Here is a 21,993-nt window from a genome sequence, read left to right as displayed (position 1 = left end):
ATCTCGTGTGTGAGCAGTCTCGTATCCTTTCTGATATGGTCTAAGATGCTTACCGGTAACCGGTACAACAGTTCGCGTTAATAACGATTTGACATCGAGTGTGTTGAATTCAATTAAGGTTATTTCTGCTTGAAGCCATTTATCCATTTAAAATCTTATTTTCACTTTTTATCGGAGCGGTTATAAAACAAATATGACGTACGTACTCTACGTAATCAAGATTCTTCAGAAATAACAAAGAACCAACGTTCATACAATAATAACAGATCAATTTTTGAACAATTGTGTACACATTTTACCAAACATATGTTTGAGTATTCTAAGTAATTTCCTGTGGTTGTTTTTCAACATTTCAGCAATGGTAATGCTATTTTGTTTCAGGTCCAAAGTCACTTTTAAAATAACTCTTACTTCTGATCCAAAACTACCATTTAAAGTGTAAGTTCCCTGTACTAGAATCGTTCATTATCAATTAAGTGGACTGATGGATGTATGCTTTGTATCATGTCAGAGTTAGATATTCTGGAGGTATTGAAAATGTTTGATACATTCCTTGCTCTCCTGGAGAATCCTACTCTAAGAGAAGATTTAAAAGATGACAATGTTACCAAAGCTTTTCACTGTGCTCTATTTATCGAGTCCACAATCGCTAAAGCATCGAACATTGGCAAGGAAAATGTTCTTGAAAGTCATCTGCATAATTATTGGATAGAAGAGAATAGACTGAATTCATATAAATGCTTGGACTTTAAGAATGCTTGTGATAAATTGTTAGAAGTTTGTTTGAAAGATGTCAGTGTTTCAACAAATGCTGTAGACGAATTCCTAAGGTTGTACACTCGATACTGTGGTTCGGACAGACTGAATGATTTTCTTAGAAAAACTATAATTAATGGAATTTGTACTAACACGGTCATAGATTCGTTACAAAAGCTAGGAGTATCAGCCTGCGATATGAAAAACGAAGCTTTGATCTTATCTTGGGAAGTAATGCTTAGCAATGGTAAACTACATGAAATTTCAGAGTGTATGCGCAAAATGTACGATGATGGTTTTCACTTAGAATTAATTCGTTTTGCTGTCAATTTGTACAATAGTAAAATTAAGCAATTGATAGTTAAACAACTGTCCAACAAACTCGTGGAAAACGATGCAAAAGTTTGTGTAGCTTTCGCGAATGTAGATAAAAAATCTCTTTGTACGCTAATGGAAAGTAATTCAGAGCTTTATGCAAACTTTCTCGACGCTATATTTTATTTTGCACGTCGTATGACGCTTGTCCACGATCGTTGGACCTCGAATTCTGATTTTGAATACAAGCATCTTCTCAAAGTAGTAAAAATGTTGCTAAACGGCCCTAATGGAATCTCAGAAACGATATATAACAGAGTGCAATTAGTTAAAACATATCGCAATGGTACAATATGGAGTAGGATCGAAAAAAATATTGGATGGTAATAGCATAATCCTTATGCATGCTTAATTGATAATGACTCAGTCACGTGAATTCTATAAATAAATGTAATAATGGTATCATGTACCTGCAATTACAGACTCAGCGTGCCAAATAATACTCCTTTCACTGCTGTATTGAAATTTGCTGCCGAAGAATTTAAAGTATCGCCGTCCACGTCCGCTATAATTACAGATGATGGAATAGGCATCAATCCGCAGCAAACAGCAGGTGAGCATACAAGTCACCGTAAACTAAAGAACCTAAAAGATGTTTAGTAAACATGATTGAACTAATTGATTTGATTTTAGGAAATGTTTTTCTTAAACATGGATCCGAACTTAGATTAATTCCACGAGATCGTGTTGGATATAGCAGATGATTTTCAGAAGTGTCTATGAAATAAAATTACATTTCTCTCTTAAACTGTTCAACGGTATATAAATTATTTTTTTAAGACATTATAGCTTTTATTAATTAACACACCACGCAACGATTTTTTCGTATTCGACGAATCATTTTGTTGGGTAACAACATATTACTGATATTCGATTAAAAAGTTTTATAAATGATATATGGTTACTAGACTCTACATAGCTACATGAAAGTTTCTACTAATTTGTAAATAAAAAAAGACAATAAGGAATGAAATAATACATGTATACTACATGTAAAAGTACAGGGTTTTTCGTAAATGGTGGGCAAAACTTTAAGAATAGATTCCTAATGCTTAGAGAAGACAAAAAAGTTATGTTAACATAGGTCCGGAAATTATTAGTTTCTGAGTTATTAAAGTTTTTGTGCAACAATTCTCGTCACATCGTCTTAGAGGAAATGTAGAATATGTCCACCTCTTGTCTCAATACAAGCCTCAGCTCGTCGTCTCATTGAGCACACGCTCCTAAATACAGTATAAATTGTAAACAAGAATAATGCACCTCGATAACGTAAACATAGACTGGCGATCACTTCAAAAACATTGTTGACACCTTTAAACGGGCCTTTAACACCATGTGACGAGAATTGTGGCACAAAAACTTTAATAACCCAGAAACTAATCATTTCCGGACCTACATTGATATAACTTTTTTTTCTTCTCTAAGCACTAGGAATCGATTCCTAAAGTTTTGCCCACCATTTACGAAACACCCCGTATATATCTTTGATAAAAAGGTTTTATAGATGAAATACATGTAAGAGGTATAAAGTTGATACAAAGCTATGTTATTACATGATAAACTTACTTTGCGATCAGTCATAGCGAAAGATTGAATAGCAAGAAATTTGTTATTGCAATTCATATTAGTTTCCCTGGGACTTTGAAATTGTGTGCTACAAGAGATCGCATACAATTATCGGGAGTGACTATAAACCTACTGTTGCGGTAAAAAGGAAAACTTACAATGTAAAGTGTTATAATATAATCTTATTGAGAAGTATTATAAGTTCAAGACAATCTTTTCTTATCCTTCTTCATTTCATTTTTGTCATTGCTATTTTGGTCATCGTCAAGAATCAAATGCTATATATGCGACTTATAATAACGTTTCAAAATATTATTTTGTCTGAGCGACATATGTATTTATCTTTCAATGAAGCAGTTATGTACGAAGCTTCTGAAAGCTCAATTATAAAAACAAAAGAGTAAGGTAACGAAAATATGCAACAATGATGTTTTTAGTTCTATAATGACCGACGGATAATTAGTTACACATTCAAATTCGAATGATGATGGACGACGCGAATTACAGCTATTTCTTCTCTTTTTTGTAGCGAAGTGTTACTTTGTTCCTCTTTCTACTTCCGATGCATACAAAACACTAAAAAACTGTGTGATCAGTATACAGAAAAATATGCACAACTTTTCTGAATGCAGTGCTTGGAGGTATTCTACTAAACATGCAGGGAACTTTACGTATGCGTATGCATTTTATGTTCACTTATTGTTAGTATGTACGCATCTTTTCAATACTTTCTTCGCTTGCGACTTACTGTGATTTACTGTGCCCACAAATATGACAAAATGTGAAATGGGAATGTAACATTGGACTATCGAACAAAATGCACGATCAATTGTATCTAGTGATGAGACTCAGAGTAATTACTTAATTTTATGGATGCACTTTTATAGCACCAAATTATTACGTTTATAGCTAGATAGTAAAATTTTCAGATACCATTTCGCTTCGTTGTACAATGAAATGTAATTACCAATTACTTTGTCCAATAGTATTAACAATTCGCGAATGTCACGAGAACTGAACAGATATCGAGATTAGTATAATTTATATGTATAGATTTAACATTCGTATGTCTCAAATATAAGTTTTTGTACAAACAAATTAATACATGAATAGCTACAAAGGTTACAAAGCGTCTTGATCTCATCACCGATTATGTTCCTTCATCGTAGAAAATACACGTGACTTTACTTTCATTGACAACTACGTATCTTAGAACTTGTTAAAGGAGCATAGCACCATTCGGTCAGTTTTTTTTTTCGTATAAAGGTACTGCACTACGATGACGAAATATATAAAAGTATAAAGTGTGCGTGATTCAAACTTCAAACACGTTCGAAATTTGCTTATCAAAGGGGAGGGAACGTCCATCCGTAACGGATAAACGGATCTCGATCATACATATAAATAGGAACACGAGAGTATTCTTAACAGTTACAAAAAACTATAATCACAGATAATTCGACTATGTTCACCGCATTAATGAATAATCTATCTAAACGAGTACGAGTAGAATATATTTATACAAAATTTTGTATAATGAATTGCTTACCACGGAAATGGGAAATTAGTCTCATATAGATAGCGAAATACTAAAGTTTTATGGTACATCGGATAGAAAAAATATGTATCTTTCAATCAGAAACGTTCCATTTAAGCCATTGTCGTTCCCTGCCCTTCGGTAAACATGGAATACGCATTTCAAATGTTGCAATCGCAGACGTACAATAAATTAAGAATCCATGTCGCGCTATTTTTTCTTTCTTTCTTTCTTTTTTTACAAATATCTCGCGACAATTCGAAGAGTATAAAAGTTGGTTTTATTCGCTACATTCCGAGTCTGGAAAACGCTGAATCAGTCATCACCTTGTATACTGCGCCGTGTAACTTGCATCTCGACTTACAGTTTAATACAGTGTACGTTTCTATTTATTACTTGTTTTTTTTTTTATTTTATCTTGTATGTATGGCATGTGCGTGTGGTTATTATGAATTATCATAGAAACTCCTTTCTTTTCCTTATTTATGGAAAAAGTGTTGCTCGCTAATATCACACGTATGAAGATTACATTATGATAATGTATAATTCTAGAGTTACCTGTGAGGATGCTCTGTCATTAAAAAAAAAGATACGTGGCACTAACAAATGTGTATATACGTATACACATATATATGTGTATATATATATTAGTATATGTACATATACATACACGTATGAGCATATACGTATATATGTACATATATATATACGTATATATATATACTTCAGGATATATTTATATATCGTATTACACTATTTCATCGAAATTGATTTTTATAAATCATACAACACTGTCTTTTAACGGTAGAATCGAGCAATGTTTGTCCGAACACTTTGCTTAAATAACGATCGACAATAATTATTTTATACCTTTTCTATGTTACATTTTTTCCTGCTTGCACAGAAATCTGTTCGAGCAAGAGGAAAAAGAACACGAAGGAATTCTATGTTATTAATGCGATCGTTGTAACAAATAATCGGTGGAGTATACGATCAAACAATGCCCATTTCTAGTTAATAATATATACTACAGTTTCCTTTTCATTCAGGGATCATAAATGCACGTACACTTTTTTACGTTTTTCGCAATAAATAATACATTCTAAAGCATTCCTTACGAATGAAAGGAGAAATAATTTAATACATTCGTTCCCATTCAATCATTTTGATCCTGAACTACAGATTTTTTCATGATTATTCGAACATTTTAAAAACATGACACCCCTTAAATATGTGATAAAAACTATTGTCGAATTATGATAGGTTTTCGAGGGTATTCGATACTCTATGTATATTCTCTGTATAGCTCTTATAATTGTCTTATATAATTATTTGTTAATACCAAATTAGAGCGAATCGCAATAACGGCAGAGCTGACAGAACATGTCCGTGATAAAAAGATAACTAAACTGGCTATAATTTTTTTTTTCTTTTACAGAGCTTTTACAAAACAAATATATTATTACGAAATCGAAAATTTTCCGATGTTCGGTCGTTTTTCCTCAAATTAATTTGATACAATGATTCGTGTAATTGTATCTAAGATAAACAAGTCAGCCCAATTCAAGAAACCGTACACATACCGTTTACTCTTTCGAAACGGGGAAAGTTCTTGGAAATGTATATTCCAATTATAAGTATCTCTTACCACGTACACATTAATATCAAAGTATTTTCGCTTATGCCGTGGCTTTTAACTTAGAAATAAATTACGGCTTATCCAGCTACGTATAGATTTATTTTTATCTTACTGATTTCATTTAAATGACCTACAACTGCGCCATCTTCACTCGTCCTACAATTAAAATTCATTTATAAACCATGTGAAAAAGAATAAAAAATGCATAATTGTTCCGATTCAAAATAAACGACATTCTACTGCAACTAGATGCGTTTATCATTGTAGAGACATGTTACTTACCCATTCGTGTTCTTCCACACCTTCCATGTGATCTTGCTCCAACGAGCACTGTATTACATCTCCCACAAAGTTGCTCATAGTTTTTTGGATCTACCACACACGCGGACACATTAAACAGATAGAACCTAAGATAGAGATTGTACATGAAGCGTTAATTACCTCTTCTTGTTTGGCTTTCACATCAGGATTCCATCCAAGTCTGGCGAAAGGCTGCGCCGACACAGAGAAAGGGGTCGTCGAATGTTTCGCAGCAACTGGTGCAGTCACCACCCCTTGGCCTTGATTCTCAGTTACTGCGTAAATATACATATCAGAAATCGATGAGAACTTGGCTCAAGTACACGTTTCTATATTTACACCGATAAACTCACGGTTGTCCATGCCCGGTGGTTTTAGACTTATTCTGTACGCTTGTTTGTTAGCGCCGTTGAACCACTCGGTAGCAGTCATCGTGGGTTTCCATGTTACTTTTGTTGGTGGGAACAGATCGTCTTGGAAAAGTTCACTCTAAAAAGATAAATTATCGTTTCCTGTTCATAGTTTCCATTAACTATGTCTAATATTGAACGTACCTTTATGCGGGGTACAGTGAAACTTAAAGGTTCTATCGTGTTGTTTGTTAGTCTTAAAGCGGATGCGAACTCTACACTGGCAACATCGCACTTATTCTTGGGTAGAAAAGACAATCCTTGATGCAAGCTACTGCATCGATGATGACTCAGCGGACAACAATAGGGAGGTTCTTCTGTCACCTCGTAAGCGTATATCGTAGAGTCACCCTGAAATCATATTTCTTATCGGGTTTAAAAATTGTCTCGAGCCACTGCTAAGGCACACATGAGACACACGATTGAATGAACTTACGCGTCCTGTTAAGAAAAGGGTCGAGCTGTCTTCGTCGTAGTATGGCATTAAAATAGCAGGCGACACGTCCAGTCCGACCGTGGTTAACGGATTATTGAGATTATCTGTTTTGAACACGTATATTTGCCTCTCGGATACTCTGGAATAAACCGTACACGATCAGAAATGGTTCAGAGATGGCCGACCGATGTTCTCGTAGGTTTACATACTTGTCGAAACCCATCACAACCAGAAACTGTCCCTTCAACGCCCAAACAACTCGTGCACCTCTCGTACCAACCGGACCCTTTCCAGACTTCACTGGCGAATCGCCGGATCTTGGCTTATAAATTCGCAGTTTCCCGTCTTTGCACGCACTGGCTAGATACTGACCGCAAGGCGACCATGCTAAACTGAAAATTTGATCGGTATGGCCGGACAATGTTGTTTTTGCAACTGCTGTTTCACTCGAGGAAAGCGAAGACAAGTCCCAAATTTTCACGGTCATATCATAGGACGCCGATGCTAGAACGTCTAACGCCAATGGATGAAATTTAATTAAATAGATTTTGTCGGTATGAGCTTTGATCATGTGCTTTGGCTCGTTTGTTGGCTCCGATAGTCCGGACTCTGGAATCTCCCACAGTCGAATCATTCCATCATCGCAGGCTGCAGAGCAATTTTTTTTTGTTTGTTAATTTAATTATTTAAACGAAGAATACAATAGAATTCTGTGTCGACAGTCGTACCAACTGCTAGTTGTTGATTATCGAACGGATTCCATTGGAAATCCATAACTGTGGTGCCATGTACCAATGCTGGCATCACGCCATCGGGTAGCCTACCGGTTTTCTTCAGTTCCAAAACTGCTATCTTTCCACCTGGACCACTTAACGGCACAGCCACACGGTCGGGGTTAGCTGTAATCGATTAAACACCGTTCGAATCGAAATCTACTCAACAAACATTAGACGGAGATCTTAACAAATACTGTGATAAGTAGACTGCGGATCTTTATGCAAAACAAAAATGGTCTACATCGATTGCAAGAAATTGAGACCAAGTAGAAATTTCTTTCCTTCTTGAATAACTAGAAAAAATTGATATGAATAACATCGACATCCTTAAAGTCTCTTAATTATTGCAGTACTCTTTGAAATTGCACCTACCCTTTTTTGCCATAAATGCATAACATCCGCAATCTAACAATAAGTACACTGTAAATATTACCGTGAAAACCGTCGCATTCTCCGGATATTTGTCTACTAATGTTCCTTATGTTTTCTATGTGCGTAGACTTGTGGCCAGGCGTACCTTTCAAATGCCTAAACTTTGATACTCTACCTGTATTCGTGCAAAAATGTATTATGAGAAATAATAACAGAGTAACAGAGCAATGGGTTAGTTGAGTTTGTGCATTGTGCCGTACCAAATACGGTGGATGTTCTTTTAGCGGTCGGCGTCGCGTTGTCTATTTTCTCGAGCCTGGGGTCCATGCTCTGCTGGCGCAACATAGGAATGACTTTCTTGACTTCGTCTTCTTTAATCACTTCGGTCTTCGTCTTGAAAGAATCTCTGCGCCTCAACATCGTGGGCGAACCCATTGCCTTCTCTGCCAAGTTGCCGTCGGTCACAGAGACGGAACGACTTTCGTAGAGTCGGCGTCTCTCGGCGATGGAGTTTCTGTTAGCATTGCCACGTTCAAAATTGCCTAGGTCTTCGTTTTCGGGCGACTCGTCTTTAACTTTGATTTCAAAAACTTTGCGTCTCTCCGCGGTGCTCTGTGTTTTAGCCTTGTATCCTGAATCGCTGGAGTTCGCGTCCTCCTCCAAAGAACTGGTGTCGCTCTTCCCGTTCTCCGTTTCCTTGATACGTTCGTTGTTGTAGGACGGAGACTTCTCCGGCTCCACGTTATTCTCTATCTGGCTATTTATGTCGTTCTGGTAGCCGTTGGTGTCGCTGTTAGGCGCAATGGGCACCGAGAAGATCTTGTCGAAGGAGAACTCCTGGCTACCTGACTTTGCCTGAAACGGCTTTGGTCCGAGTCGAGGCTAAAAACACGAGAAAAATATTAAAGATTACTTATGACGAAGAAACTTTGATTGCTAATATGATTTATAATGATTCTAATGAGGTATACGAAATGAAAAATTTGCTGCATACGATATCATTGCACATACAGAAGTAGAACATTATTTCCTTAAGACTATTAAGTTCTTTTTTATAGCCTGTTTATAACCTTGTATCCCCCAATCGCATTAGGATTCACAGATGTAACTACTGATCCCGGATTCGGGGAAGAACGTGGCCGTGCGACTGGCTTCGGTTCATCCTCGGAAATGCTATTAGTTCTAGATGTTCTCGGTAAAGGCTTCGGCGGAATAGTTTGCCCTCCGTTTTGAACCTTGCTTTTATCCTCTTCGATTTCCATTTTCTTAGGTTCTTCCGGTTTCTCCAGTTTCTCGAGTTTCTCCAGTTTCTCGAGTTTTTCCAGTTTCTCCAGTTTCTCCAACTTCTCCAGCTTCTCCAGTTTCTCCGGTTCGCTTTCGGACGACGTTTCCTTCTCGTTCATTCCTTGACCTTTTATGTAACCCTTGGGAACAGCGATAGACATGGGCTTTGGTTGCTTCGCCGGTTGTTCCACTTTTATTTCTTCCTCGTTTTCTTTCAGAGTGGTTAAGTTTCCCTTGTGTACCTAAAGGTACGGTAAATATTCCTTAATCACGCAAATCGTTTCAATCAACTATCAAAGTCCGTATTTCTATTCACTTCTAGATTCTAATATTCTACACGTTTCAAATTTACAGTGAGACACTAATGACGCATAATCTCTGCAAACTTTCCACGCATACATACACGTAATAATACTTGTACTTGGACGAATCTCTTAAGGAGATGGTAAAGATAGAAGTACATAACAACTATTTGAAGTCCTATTTCACTCTTACATACGATTTATAAAAATTGGAGACTTTGTATATATACAAAATGTATACATACAAAACAATGACGTCAAAGTACTTTTGCTTAAAACACATAGAGACAGCTAGAGTTCACGCTTTCATACTTAAGATTACTTACACTGATAGAATAAGCTACAGAACATCAATTGCCATATAAATTACACGTGCCAGGAATAACACTTTGAACGGTGCTAATGCATAAACTATAAAATATATATTGGGTATCTGAAACGTGAAAAGATATACACAGAACATGAAAACAAAAAACAAAATGAAACGATGCAAAACAAAACAGTACGCTATTAGGTAGAACTAAACTTTTTCTTAAATAAAGAATAAATGTTCTGTATAATACATTCGTAACACAAAATTATGTTCTACTTCTATATTACTTTGCAACATACCTTTAAGATAGCAGCGTCTTAGAAAAGGTGAAACAACTTTTGATATCCAAGTAATTTTCATTGTGTAAGTTTTACATTTTCTAACGCTTTGCTACCTTTATAATTTTTACTGCTAGCAAAAACGGATTGTAAATAAACAGTCAATAGATGAAATAACGATATCTTAAACATCACACAACACATGAAAGAAAGGTTTCTAAAAATTTCAAAGTTGGTAAACAAATGCAAAAAAATAGAGAAATATAAGAATGATAATGATATGAAATGATATGATAATGATGGTAAGCGTGCAATTTGAAATAACAAAATTGATATATTCGTTTATAAGTCTACTATGAAGTACGGAAATTTCAAAAGTTGGAAAGTCTTTACTTACGGTGATGGATTCTTCCCCCTTATTTCTTTTGGCAGGATCTAATGATATTTTTGGAACAGGCATATTATGACCCTGTATCCAAGCTGCTGCATTGTTTTGAGCAACACACCCTGTTGTGTCAGGATATATGTCTGCATGGAAGTCTCTGTATGTCTGCAGAAATGTTTAAATTATGATAGAATCGCTGCATAACACAACAGCATAATAGCATAGCAGTATAACAGAATGGAACGGAACGGACAAATATGCTTACTTTTCTTGGAACCTGGTACATGATAGGAATAACCATATTGGAAGTGAGTTGCAATAATCTATTAACTTCCGCTTGCATAACGTTTAGCGCTCGCTTCGGCACTAAGCATACACCTTTAGTTTGTTCTCCACTATGGCGAATGCCCTCAACCAAGAATGGGTCTTTATCCATAACTTCCACGTACATAATAGTGGTTTCTCCTTTTCCAGCAAGGAAAAGCATGTTTGTGTCAGGATCGAAAAGAGGCATTAAAATTCTGTAAATCAAAAATCTTCTATGTTATCTGAATCCATTGCAAATCGAAGTAACACATTGTTCGAGTCTTACCCGGTACTGCAGTCCAATTCTATCGTTTTCACAGGTTCGCTCAAATGTCTCAAGTCTCTTATGTAAACCTGCCTAAGCCTCGCCGCGTCGAATCCTGTGGTCAATATCCTGTCGCTATTGTTTAGCCAAACGATTCGAGAATCTTTGATACTTTGATGACTGGAGCATGAATTAACAATACAAGCAGCAGCTCGGGGATCTATGATCCTCACTTGTTTATCTTTACACGATGTTGCCAAAAGTACACCATCTTGTTTCCAACTTAGAGATTGAATCACTTCTGTATGTTCATTGTTGGCTGTATAAAAACAAAAACAAACATATTAAATACATTACGAGTATTATTGTACGGTCATAACGTTTATAGAGAAATTTCTATTACAGAATAGTTCTTGCTGCGAAATCACATCCCACAGGGACAGATTTGTGTACGATACTGTTGTAAGAAGGTGTTCGGCTGAGGGGTGCCAACACACAGCTTCTACTCTTCTTTGTCGGTGGGAGAATGTACATTCAGGATTGCATAGAGATTCTTCCAATCCAGTTTCTGGAATATGCCATAGTTTCACCTACGAACCAAGATTATTGAAGTTTATACAAAAATGAAGTAGAGTAAACAATGTTTGTGCGATAACAACTTACAAGACAGTCTTGAGAACCAGTAGCTAGTAAACCATCGTGAAACGGAGAAAAGTCCATGTCCGTTACTGTGTCAGCGTGAGCATGAAGTAAAGGCATAGTTTTGCTTTTTCTACCACAGTCTTCCAATGGTAATACAGCCAAACTAGATCCTATGTAAAATATGCATTTAAAACAAATCGATATATAAAGGAGAGTATAAAAGAGTTATATAATTAAGAACCGTACCGTTATGATCTACATTAAATGCCATGAAAGCAGCAGATGCTGCGATATTGTTGCCATAGGTCTGGTAAGATCCGACCGATATATCCCGTATACAAGCTTCCGGTTTAGGTACAATCGGTGCTGCATTTTTATATTTAGATGCTTTGAAACGCCAAGCCATTTTGACGTTCTTACGGATATAAATTTATAGTTGGTGTCCACTTAAATCATGTAATCTAAGAACAATAGAATCAAATTTAAATGTACAATTTACTTATCGCGTTAATTCAATAAAATTTAGTAATTGAACAATGTAAATGAATGTTTGTATGTTCTAAATGGAAATTATGACTTTCTTCCGAAAAAATAATAGGAGTAGATAATGTTTTACGAGGTTGTTCGAAAGAGAACGCTAAGAAAGGGTATCGGCACTGATGTAAAGCTGTGCATGACTAATAATTTGGGGGTGAGAACCACCCCACCCTTAATCGTCGTATACCTTCGTGAGTAATAACATTGACAATCGAACAGTATTTTACGAGCGAAAAATCGGGCAGAAGAGATCGCGTTACTCACTTGCCGCTGGCCGGCGTGTCTTCGCACGCTTTTCACTAAATATTATCCAGCAATGAAATCGAACGGGTACAATCAGCGAGTATAAACACACGATGGCAGGTAGGCGTCTCTGTCTCTGATCTCAACGTCTGACAGGCGGAAACAGGAAAACCCCCCTCCCTGACACTTCTTCTATCTCTGTCGATCATAAGCGCAACATTTATCTGTCTACGTACAGAGCTATGTATAGTGCCATTTTAAAGGAATTACACGTAATTTCGATAAATGTTATCACGAATTTTTATTTTCATCGTAAACTTTAAACATTCTTAAATTAATGAAAATTTACTCGTTGAAATTTCGCAAACAAATTCTCTTCTTGTCAGTTAAGATCGATTAAGATGGAAAGTGCATATATAAATGTATATGATATTTATGTATACATTATAGGAATTTTTCTATACAAAAAAAAATAGAGGCGATCGAAGATATTTTTATTAAGGAGTATATTGTTAGGAATAGCACAGAGGAGTATAGTTACATTGTATTATCAAGTCACCCTGTATATGTGCGGCTGCGATCCGAAATCAGCTGCGAGTACCGAGAATGTTTCGTTGTCTCCAGTTCAATTACAGGTAGTTAGAGGAAGTTGACAATGATTTTAACGTCCACACATTGTCTTACCATTACGAACAATTTTTCCATAAATTCTCTGTATGAAATGTTTCGAATGATTATCAGAGAACGAGTTAACGTTTATTAAGTTGTTCCCCTGAATTTCCGCATCGAGAGTCAGTGAATCAGAAAATATGGATTCGCATTCGTTTGCGCAGGTGCGAAAGAACGATCTCTATTTGAATATTCGAATGTAAAAATGCGTATTTACCTTTAAAGACGTTCTTACAGATAATCGTAAAGTTTTCCAGGGAAATATAGTTTCGAAATTGCTACGAAACAACTACTGCGTTTTCATTCCCTCAGCAAAGCTAGTTGCAATAGTGGAATTACTTTTAAAGAAGATAAATCTGCTAAAACAGCCTGTAAAAAAATCTTCTCAATTATTATCTATTACGACGACATTCTAATGCAGCCAATTAATTTTGAAATGTCCTACCTCTACGCTTTGCAAAGTATTGACTTGCATCAAATTTTCCTTTCTAAAGCTCAAAATGGTCACCGCGAGTAAGGGGATGATTTCTAAAGAATCGTAGCCGAGAATTAAGTCCCATAAATAGAGTAACTGTTCTGGGGGAAGATGGCCACTGAAACCTCGCATAATCCATTTGAAAACAACTTTGATTCTACGGAAATGAGGTCTATGTAAATTTTGATCGTCGAATTCGCGAATCTATACGAAATAATTGAACTTACGGTTGTATATGGCAGTTTCGAAAATAAATCCAAAGGAGGGGGTCATAACACTGGAGTAATCTTTCGAAAAGGAGACATAATGCAACTATGCCTTGTTCATGATTGGACACGGTATGTAAGCGGAACCAATATCGCAAATAAAACGCTCTGAAGGTAAAATACATTGCACAGGGATCGTCGTACAGATAACAAAATGGAGTAGCTGCCGAATCGATGATCAATGAATTATTTTAATTGAATTGTTTCGAGTATTTGTTAGTTTGTTAGTTTGTCAGTTTACCGCGATATGACATATTCACTCACACCGTACATCGTGAATCCATGAAACGGAATTACACCACTCGGTGGGAATACTAAAGTGTTTTCCAAAGTGGCTGGTTTTCCTTGCAAAACCGCATGTATCACCTGTCCGCCCGCGCTTCTGTCGGTGGTTACAGGTGCTAATACCTCCGAATCGCGTGAAAAACATAACATCGTTTTGTACAAAACATCCTCGAATACAAAGTACTGATCGTCATTTCTGGCTGTTAACTGTACATCCTAAAATAAGAAAACGAAAAATATTAAAAGTCTATAGTCATTACATGTTAACGGATTACAACGATTTTGTAGCCCCACCTTTATTATTAAGTTATCTATAACTATATCGTACTGTAGCACCATGTTTTTTAATTCTTCGTAATATTCCGTATCCTAGAAAGAATGTTTGAAACAGTCTAAGCCTATTGCCCGAAATATTATTTTTAAATATTTTATCAAATATTATTTTTACATTCTCTTTCACTATAGATCCCAAGACAAGAGACCAAAGTCGTCCGCGAAGCGATCGAGGTGCGCCACGCTTCAAGAATTCTTGCGCGATCGGAGCGTGATTCGATCGCAGCACTTTTTCACCAAGATGAATCCTTTCCTCTTCTAGATTCGCATAATTCTCGGAACTCTGCATATCTGGATTGACTCCGAGCATCGGCATTCCCTTGGCGAGCTCCACGTACACGCGCCTCTATCACATTCGAACATTATTTATTTTCTAACAACTATCGACCCTCGAGTGTTTTGTTGTTAACATCTTCTACTTAACAAACGCAGGACCAACCAATTGTGCGAGAGTCTTTACGCGGATCTGTATATGACTGAACTCCCAATTTAATTCGTCCCTGAAACAACGTTTGCGCGATTTCAAGCAGATTCATTCTACTCATAAAAAAAAATAATAATAATAAACATGTACGGCTGTTTTTTGAAAGCAGGATTTCGTATGGCAAATAAAACATCCAGAAAATCTTTTGGAGCGTACAGCGGTCTGAATTGCGACAAATCTAAAAAAGAGAATTAACAATGCAACGATGTTCACACGGTAACTCGTATAACGAAATTGTTCATTTACCGATGTCGTAAGTACTTAATTCGTTCCATTTTTCAGCAAGTTCTTCGCGGTCTTCTCTCGGTCGTATACGAGCCAATGCAACATTTAATTCGTTGCACGTAGAATTCAGTGATTTCTGTATGCGGCGTTCCCATTGAACCTGAGCTTTTTTTAAATAACTCAAGTCGACTTCTTCCGCGGGTGGTAGCGACGACGAAGACAACGAGGTCTGAAAATATTTGCTTCATCGTTATTTGATTAATGAAGACGCAAACTCGATCCAGTCTTGACTCTATTTATAATAAATGCAAGCGCGAACTAACGAGTGTATTTTAAATTTTGGCGCGACAGACTTTACCGACAGAGCTTAGACTCTGACCTAACGACCCAATATCAGTATCGACGTAATATCAGAAAGGTATTCTCTCTGGTAATATGTATACCCGATGCAAACAAAAAACGCAGTGGGGCTTTAAATATTTTTTTTTTAAATTCGAATTACAAACTTGCGATCTTGCCCAATGGAAAACCGTATTACGAATTTCTGTTTCCAGACCGTTACGCTTTAAAGCTTCCATCAATGTGTTTTTGAAGTCTCCCCTCTTGACCGCCGTCGAAGCTACAAGTTTCTGAAAAAATTAGTTTAGTTTATTAGTTTACATTTGAAAGTTTTATATGATTCTAATATTGCACATGACCCGCAAATTTAGCGATCGTTCACCTGAATTTCGGTGTAAAGGTTTTTATAATTAGCCATGCTTTGTATTTCTTCTGTTAGCCTTTCAGCAGATTTCTTTTGGGTCGCATCTTTCGAGTTCTCTGTATTCTCTGACATCGCGCAATCAATTTCGAAAGACTTTTCTACAAACACAAAAAGCTTCTGCTCCGAAACCTGGCAAACAAACGCCATTTGTAAATAAATTTGTTTCCGGAGCAGTGGCGGCAATCGGAGAGCGATCTTGAAACGTATATTATTGTCATATATGTATAGATATATAGTTACCTACGAAACTTTTCAAATTATTTCTGCGCGGCATACTTTATTGCAAACCACATTACCCATTTCATGCTCTTTTCGCTGGTTTCACCAAAAGTTTGAATTGATCCGGAAAGAAACTAGAAATTGAAAAAGCAACTTTTCGTGCGAACACCTCTCTTGCCACATTATGTTCAAAATTGTTCATCATTCCCCAAAGAAGGTTTTCCGCACAGGCAGGGAACCGGTTTCTTCCATCTTCTCGTTTCGATCTTTACGATTGGTGGTTTTCGGTCACAGAATAGGGACATTTTCTTGGCCGCACCGGACTTTTTTCGATGTGATTCGAATGAGCCCGTGCCGTGCCAAAAATGCAGGTTGACGCGCTTGCAGGAAAATGGCGGCGCGATAACCTGTGTTTTGAAACGTTTTGTTGAACCTAATCGCGGTAAGTGTACACGTTGACAATGGACATTTCCAGTATGCTGGAAGTACAAGTGGACGAGGTCAAGGAAGTGGACAGCAAGGAGAATGGTGAAATCAGAAGTCCTTTTTAGACAATTTCTCGATTTTCTCTGTACCTCGTACCTAACCTTATTTCATTTTCCAGTTACACCGAAAGATCTGCTTCCAACCGCGAAAAATACATCGTCACCAGTCTCGCAGGAAGAGTTGGATTATTATAAACTTATGTTTGGAAGTGGTAAGCATTCAATGTGTCGCGATACCTTTCTAGCCGATGTATTTCTAATATTAAAAGGAATATCCATCGTGATGGAATCTGGCATGTTCGCTAAACTTCATTTTTTCTCGCGTGAATTTTTTCCTAGAAAATAATCCGAAGAAACATACAACCGCATTCCGAGATTCACATACATAAGTACAAAAATGTTTATGTAGTCAGACGTACAGCTCCATCGTTTCTACTAGATCTGTACACAAGGTTCACTCGACTTTCGTTGTTCTTACGTATCTAATGAAATAAGAAAAAAAAAAAGAACACCTATAATTCTGTATCGATTAAGAAAAGCAGTTGTAGCTTAATAATGTCTGTCTTTGTTCCAGTGTCGAAAAGTAAAATATGTACAACAAAGTCTATTTATCCTGGAGACCTCGATTTCCAATCGATTGATTCTATCTCTCTGTCTTCAATGTGTGCACCAGGTTTTGTATTCTCATAATATGGTATATTGTGTCTTTCAGACCTTTCGATAGTGAGGTTTCGCAGATTACATTGCACAGCCTGCGACATTCACATTGGATCGGCACCAGGCGATTCCGGTAACATGTTCGAACATCCTGTACTGCACACATTGTTGTGTTCCAAATGCCGTGATTTCTATGGGGATGGCACTTTCGAGCAAGGTATCCAAATTCTCCAAGTATTCACACAATACCATGAAATAGTATGTTACATCCTCTATTATTTTCTTTTACAGGCGACGATGCTACAGACATGTTTTGTAGGTGGTGCGCGAACGGCGGCAATTTGTACTGCTGTTCGTTCTGCAGTAACACTTTCTGTTACAAATGCATCAAGCGAAACATCGATTCTGTAGTGAGGAGAAAGATAGAAGCGGACGAGCAGTGGAAATGCTTTGTCTGCGATCCCACGGACCTGTATCCTGCTAGGGCAACTTGTTGGGCTTTGTTGGACTACGTTCAAAAGATGAATCGGTAACTAATGGAGGAAATCTTTGAATCGTTGTACATGTATTGTAATAGGAACCGCGTTCGCAAAGATCTCTTTCATTTGTAGATTCCTTCAAAATGAGCGTAAGCTGAGCCAACAAGAAATGGACGAGAAAATGAATTTAGACGAAACGAATTGTTGTCCACGGCGAAGAAAACGGAAGCGTCGGAGAACCGGCTCGAACTCGGAAGAGGACGATGAAACGTACGTGCCGAAGCAAGTCGGTGTAACCACTGTCCCAAGAGGAGGCAAGAGGAGAGGACGTCGTAGGAAATTTCTAAATGGTAACAATACGTCGATGTCCGGTCAGTCGTACAGCGGAACAGAAGAGAGTTCGATAGATCAAAACGAGATACTGCCGTCCTTGCTTTCTTGCGAACAAACTATGGTGGAAGGTGAAAACGAAACGGTTGAGGTGGACGGCACGATCGTCCCGCAGCCACCGCAGAACATATTGCCTAGAATAGAGGCCAACGTTGTTTCGCAGCCAATGTACAACGCCATCGTGAACGTAGTCGCTTCGAACTTCTTACAGCCTACCTCAACTTTGGTACCTATACGTCACGTGCACAATCAGTTGGGTCAAATGAATTTGTATCAGACGATGCAGTGCACACAGACGCCCATGGTCACGATACCGAACCAGAGCGCCGACATGTTGAATCGATTAAGTTTTCCTTTGGTTCAATCGCCACAAGCCCCACCCAAGCCGAGCTCGAACGTTATAGAAATCGAAAGCGATTCCGAAGACGTAGCTGTTGTCGGTCCGTCGCGAAACTCGCGTTCCTTCAGAGATCATATCGACAACAACAAAGCGGTACCTGTTGCTCTGGTAAGCTCTAAAAGCTCTAACTACGTCATCAAGAAGTCGGAGGTTTATACTTCAGAGAAGCGTGCCCCGAAAACCCTTAACCAGAGATTAGTCCCCCACGGGCAGGAGATCGATAGCATCCTAACGATCCTGAAGACCAAACTCCAGAATTTATTCGAGACGTCCAAGCAAGAAGAAATGAAACGACACGACCTAAACGAAGCCCGTGGTGCTATCAAACAGTTCCACCGCGAGATCCGCGACACGGTATCTCAATTAGCCTGCATCAACGATAGAATGGTACGCGAGTACAATCGGTGGAAAAGATACCAGTTGAAGTCCGGCGCCCTTCAATCTCCCGAGAACTCTAAACCCGTTGACAAGGAGAATCCCGAGGAGGTACCCCTCGACATGATTTGCGTCAACGAGTCGGGCACCGAGGGCGAGAGCACTGATTCCGAGAACAATATCATCCAACCGTCAGAGTTCGTTGGCACCACGAACGTGGTCGGCGGGATAAAATCCTTCAAGAAAAAAGGCAGCACGTCGCGTGCCGTAGGTAATGATTATCCCTCTTTAGTAGATAGAGCTGTACAGATATTTGACGTTGAACTGGACGACTACGACAAGAGCATAAGGCATTCCTCCCTGAAGAAGGACGACCAACGGCCGGAAAAAACGCGTGAACAGTTCGAGAATTACGAGGAACAGTTTATTTATTATTTACAGAACCGGATCGATCCGGAAACTGCTCCGACCGAGGAGTCCAAGGATCTCCCCGATCCAAACGAGACGCCATTGAAGGATTTGATAGAGGCTAATTCACCATTCATTTCAGAGATGTTAGAGACCATGGACAAGTCTGTCAATTCCAATGACGCTAACAATGAAAACTCGTTGGAAAAACAAAAACACTGCGGTTCAGAGGCAGCTGTTCGTCAGGAAACGAATTCTGCCCCGAGTCACCAACAGGAACACGAATTTGTCGAAATAGTTAACAGTATGGATAATGATTTAGGAAGTAAAAAGGATGCGAAGAACGATTCTGCGCCCGTTACGGATGCGCACAAAGAAACGAAACCGCTTGGAAAACGTTTCTCTAGAACTGATGAAACTTTCGTAGCAAACGTGCCCGTAAAAGATACGAGCATGACTAACTGCACCGCTGAGAAAACTGCGAACAACAGAGAAGATGATTGTACTATTATTGACGATTAAAAACTAGTTTATAACAATTTTTTATCGGTTTCATTGAAACTCTGATCTTTTTTTAAATATTTTTTCGAGCGGTTTATGAAATAGTTTCATTTATCTTTTGTAACTGACTGAAGAAATTCTTGCTGCACTGTACATTACAAGAATTGAAAAGACAGGCATATTAGTCCGCATGTAATTTTTACAACGTTAGAATGTCGACTTTTTAAATTTATGTAATTTCTTATTGTATTTTCATCGACCATTCATCGTCCAAGCTTTTTTTCCGAGATTATACATACGTTTCTTTCAGGACGGAAATTTGTTTATTAATTCCTTGAGTAACTCCAACGAGAAGTATAAAACATTCGTGTAAGGATGGGACAGTATACGTGTCAACGAAACTATTCTTTTTTCTTTTTTAAATAAGCATATTGTCATTATTTTTTGTACATACAACGCATCGTCTAATGTAGAATAATGTAAAAAGTTTATAGAGTTTAGTTAGTAGAATCTCCTGATAATTTTAAATTTCATCTCTCTGTGTACGATTTAAGCATTGTTTCACTACGAACCTTGTTTTTTAATGCTCGTAAAGTTCTCTCTGTAAGACTGCACAGTTTGGAAATGAATTTTCCTGAGGAACATGATACGTCATCGAACGTATGCCGAATTCGATGGATTTCCAAAATTTATAAATAAATATGTTGAATACGTATTATACCAATAGCCATTAGATAACGTCTGTATAAATGGTTGTGAATGAATGACTGCAACCGTAAAACGGAAGTGAATTACGGCCCTAAAAACTACGTTGTTTTTCTATGATCTATGTTAGATAACTTATAGCCTAGCAATTATATTTTGGGCTATAGCGAGCGAACATTTCCATGATAGTCGCAAGTTTGTCTCTTAATTTCAGGTGAATCAAACTCTACTCGAATAAATTTATTATATAAACTGACGAACGCCTTAATCTCTCATTGTAGTCTAATCTCTGTCGAATGGTTGCTATAATTTGTCAACGTAATACGTAGACATTTATTCTTTACAATAAACTTGTAAGACGACTGCGGAACTTGATGCACATATTACGTATAACGTCTGTTCTATACTACGATCGATCGATTTATGAAAATACAAATTTGCATAAATTTCCGCAGTCTACTCAGAACCGCAAAATCGTTCAGATTTATTTATTTATTTATTTCACATTTGCTTTGTTCCTTGTTTTGTGTATACATACAACAATCTCATAATTTAATGTGTATATATATATACATATATATACCTTATTTGTCGGGCGAAGTTTCATCCTACGCACAGATGAATATTTCTTAGTACATATACATATATATTATATATAATATTATAGATACAGTACAACGAGTCCGTAGAAATTTTTCTTTAAAAACAGTTTGAACACGCAACATTCTCACGTGATCGCAGTCTAGTGTACGAAAGAATACAAACTCAAATTACGAAGCATTCAATGTGTGTTACGTTTAAAGTCGCTACGACGATTATTTACTATTTCCTTACTGTCATCCGAAACGTAGGAAGGTACAAGGTACTCGAAAATTATGAACCGTTCGTTTCATCTTTCTCCAGCACGTCGGAGAGATTGACTTTTTCATTACAAAGAAAGAACTAAATTACTTATAAATTATCTGCGACACCCAATAGATACGAATGTTTCTTTACATTCCAATAACTTCAAGAATAAAGCAATTCTTGCATTGGTCGTTGCACTTAGAACTGTGTTCTCTCTAAGGTAGTTAACAAGTAAAAAAAAAAAGAAAAATGAAACAAAAATATATATGCGAGCATGGCTCGAAATTTGAGTACTTACAGCTCCAT

The 21,993-nt window shown here is 37.4% G+C and overlaps 5 protein-coding genes across 7 annotated transcripts; 2 read left to right on the top strand and 3 right to left on the bottom strand.

The window, feature by feature from the left end:
- Positions 1-34: 34 nt before the first annotated feature.
- Ufm1 (Ubiquitin-fold modifier 1) lies at positions 35-1,912 on the top strand. 3 transcript variants are annotated; one of them, XM_076788385.1, is made up of 4 exons: positions 35-198; positions 382-438; positions 1,554-1,684; positions 1,765-1,912. In XM_076788385.1, exons 1-4 carry the CDS (start codon positions 194-196, stop codon positions 1,833-1,835), a joined length of 264 nt encoding a protein of 87 aa, XP_076644500.1. In that variant the 5' UTR covers positions 35-193; the 3' UTR covers positions 1,836-1,912. The 3 variants fall into 3 exon arrangements, with proteins under 3 accessions (XP_076644500.1, XP_076644501.1, XP_076644499.1); XM_076788386.1 differs by lacking the exon at positions 35-198 and adding an exon at positions 226-308; XM_076788384.1 differs by lacking the exons at positions 35-198; positions 382-438; positions 1,765-1,912 and adding an exon at positions 445-1,454 and having other exon boundaries at positions 1,554-1,685.
- A 702-nt stretch (positions 1,913-2,614) lies between these two features.
- On the bottom strand, positions 2,615-10,186 carry LOC143354348 (coronin-7-like). The gene is made up of 12 exons (XM_076788364.1): positions 10,080-10,186; positions 9,238-9,693; positions 8,428-9,049; positions 8,229-8,342; positions 7,748-7,918; positions 7,229-7,667; positions 7,020-7,158; positions 6,728-6,934; positions 6,527-6,662; positions 6,315-6,448; positions 6,156-6,245; positions 2,615-6,029 (listed from the first exon to the last, which is right to left on the bottom strand). Exons 2-12 carry the CDS (start codon positions 9,610-9,612, stop codon positions 6,021-6,023), a joined length of 2,436 nt encoding a protein of 811 aa, XP_076644479.1. The 5' UTR covers positions 9,613-9,693; positions 10,080-10,186; the 3' UTR covers positions 2,615-6,020.
- Positions 10,094-12,348, bottom strand: LOC143354689 (coronin-7-like). Its single transcript, XM_076788953.1, has 7 exons — positions 12,189-12,348; positions 11,964-12,112; positions 11,833-11,890; positions 11,322-11,619; positions 10,995-11,250; positions 10,742-10,894; positions 10,094-10,186 (listed from the first exon to the last, which is right to left on the bottom strand). The coding sequence occupies exons 1-7, from the start codon at positions 12,346-12,348 to the stop codon at positions 10,094-10,096; spliced, it is 1,167 nt and encodes a 388-aa protein (XP_076645068.1).
- A 401-nt stretch (positions 12,349-12,749) lies between these two features.
- LOC143354352 (TBC1 domain family member 19) lies at positions 12,750-16,663 on the bottom strand. Its single transcript, XM_076788372.1, has 12 exons — positions 16,181-16,663; positions 15,966-16,088; positions 15,481-15,688; positions 15,325-15,412; positions 15,190-15,250; positions 14,866-15,096; positions 14,712-14,786; positions 14,399-14,633; positions 14,094-14,295; positions 13,837-14,023; positions 13,264-13,760; positions 12,750-12,920 (listed from the first exon to the last, which is right to left on the bottom strand). The coding sequence occupies exons 1-11, from the start codon at positions 16,367-16,369 to the stop codon at positions 13,692-13,694; spliced, it is 1,668 nt and encodes a 555-aa protein (XP_076644487.1). The 5' UTR covers positions 16,370-16,663; the 3' UTR covers positions 12,750-12,920; positions 13,264-13,691.
- Positions 16,664-16,806: 143 nt separating this feature from the next.
- Positions 16,807-21,948, top strand: LOC143354347 (uncharacterized). Its single transcript, XM_076788363.1, has 5 exons — positions 16,807-16,969; positions 17,046-17,138; positions 17,639-17,800; positions 17,875-18,112; positions 18,195-21,948. The coding sequence occupies exons 1-5, from the start codon at positions 16,903-16,905 to the stop codon at positions 20,155-20,157; spliced, it is 2,523 nt and encodes an 840-aa protein (XP_076644478.1). The 5' UTR covers positions 16,807-16,902; the 3' UTR covers positions 20,158-21,948.
- The last annotated feature ends 45 nt before the right edge of the window (positions 21,949-21,993 follow it).

This window comes from Halictus rubicundus, chromosome 5 (assembly GCF_050948215.1).
Source record: "Halictus rubicundus isolate RS-2024b chromosome 5, iyHalRubi1_principal, whole genome shotgun sequence".
Lineage (NCBI taxonomy): Eukaryota > Metazoa > Arthropoda > Insecta > Hymenoptera > Halictidae > Halictus > Halictus rubicundus.
Note: the sequence above shows the minus strand (reverse complement) of the source record. Positions and strands in the feature narration are given on the sequence as shown.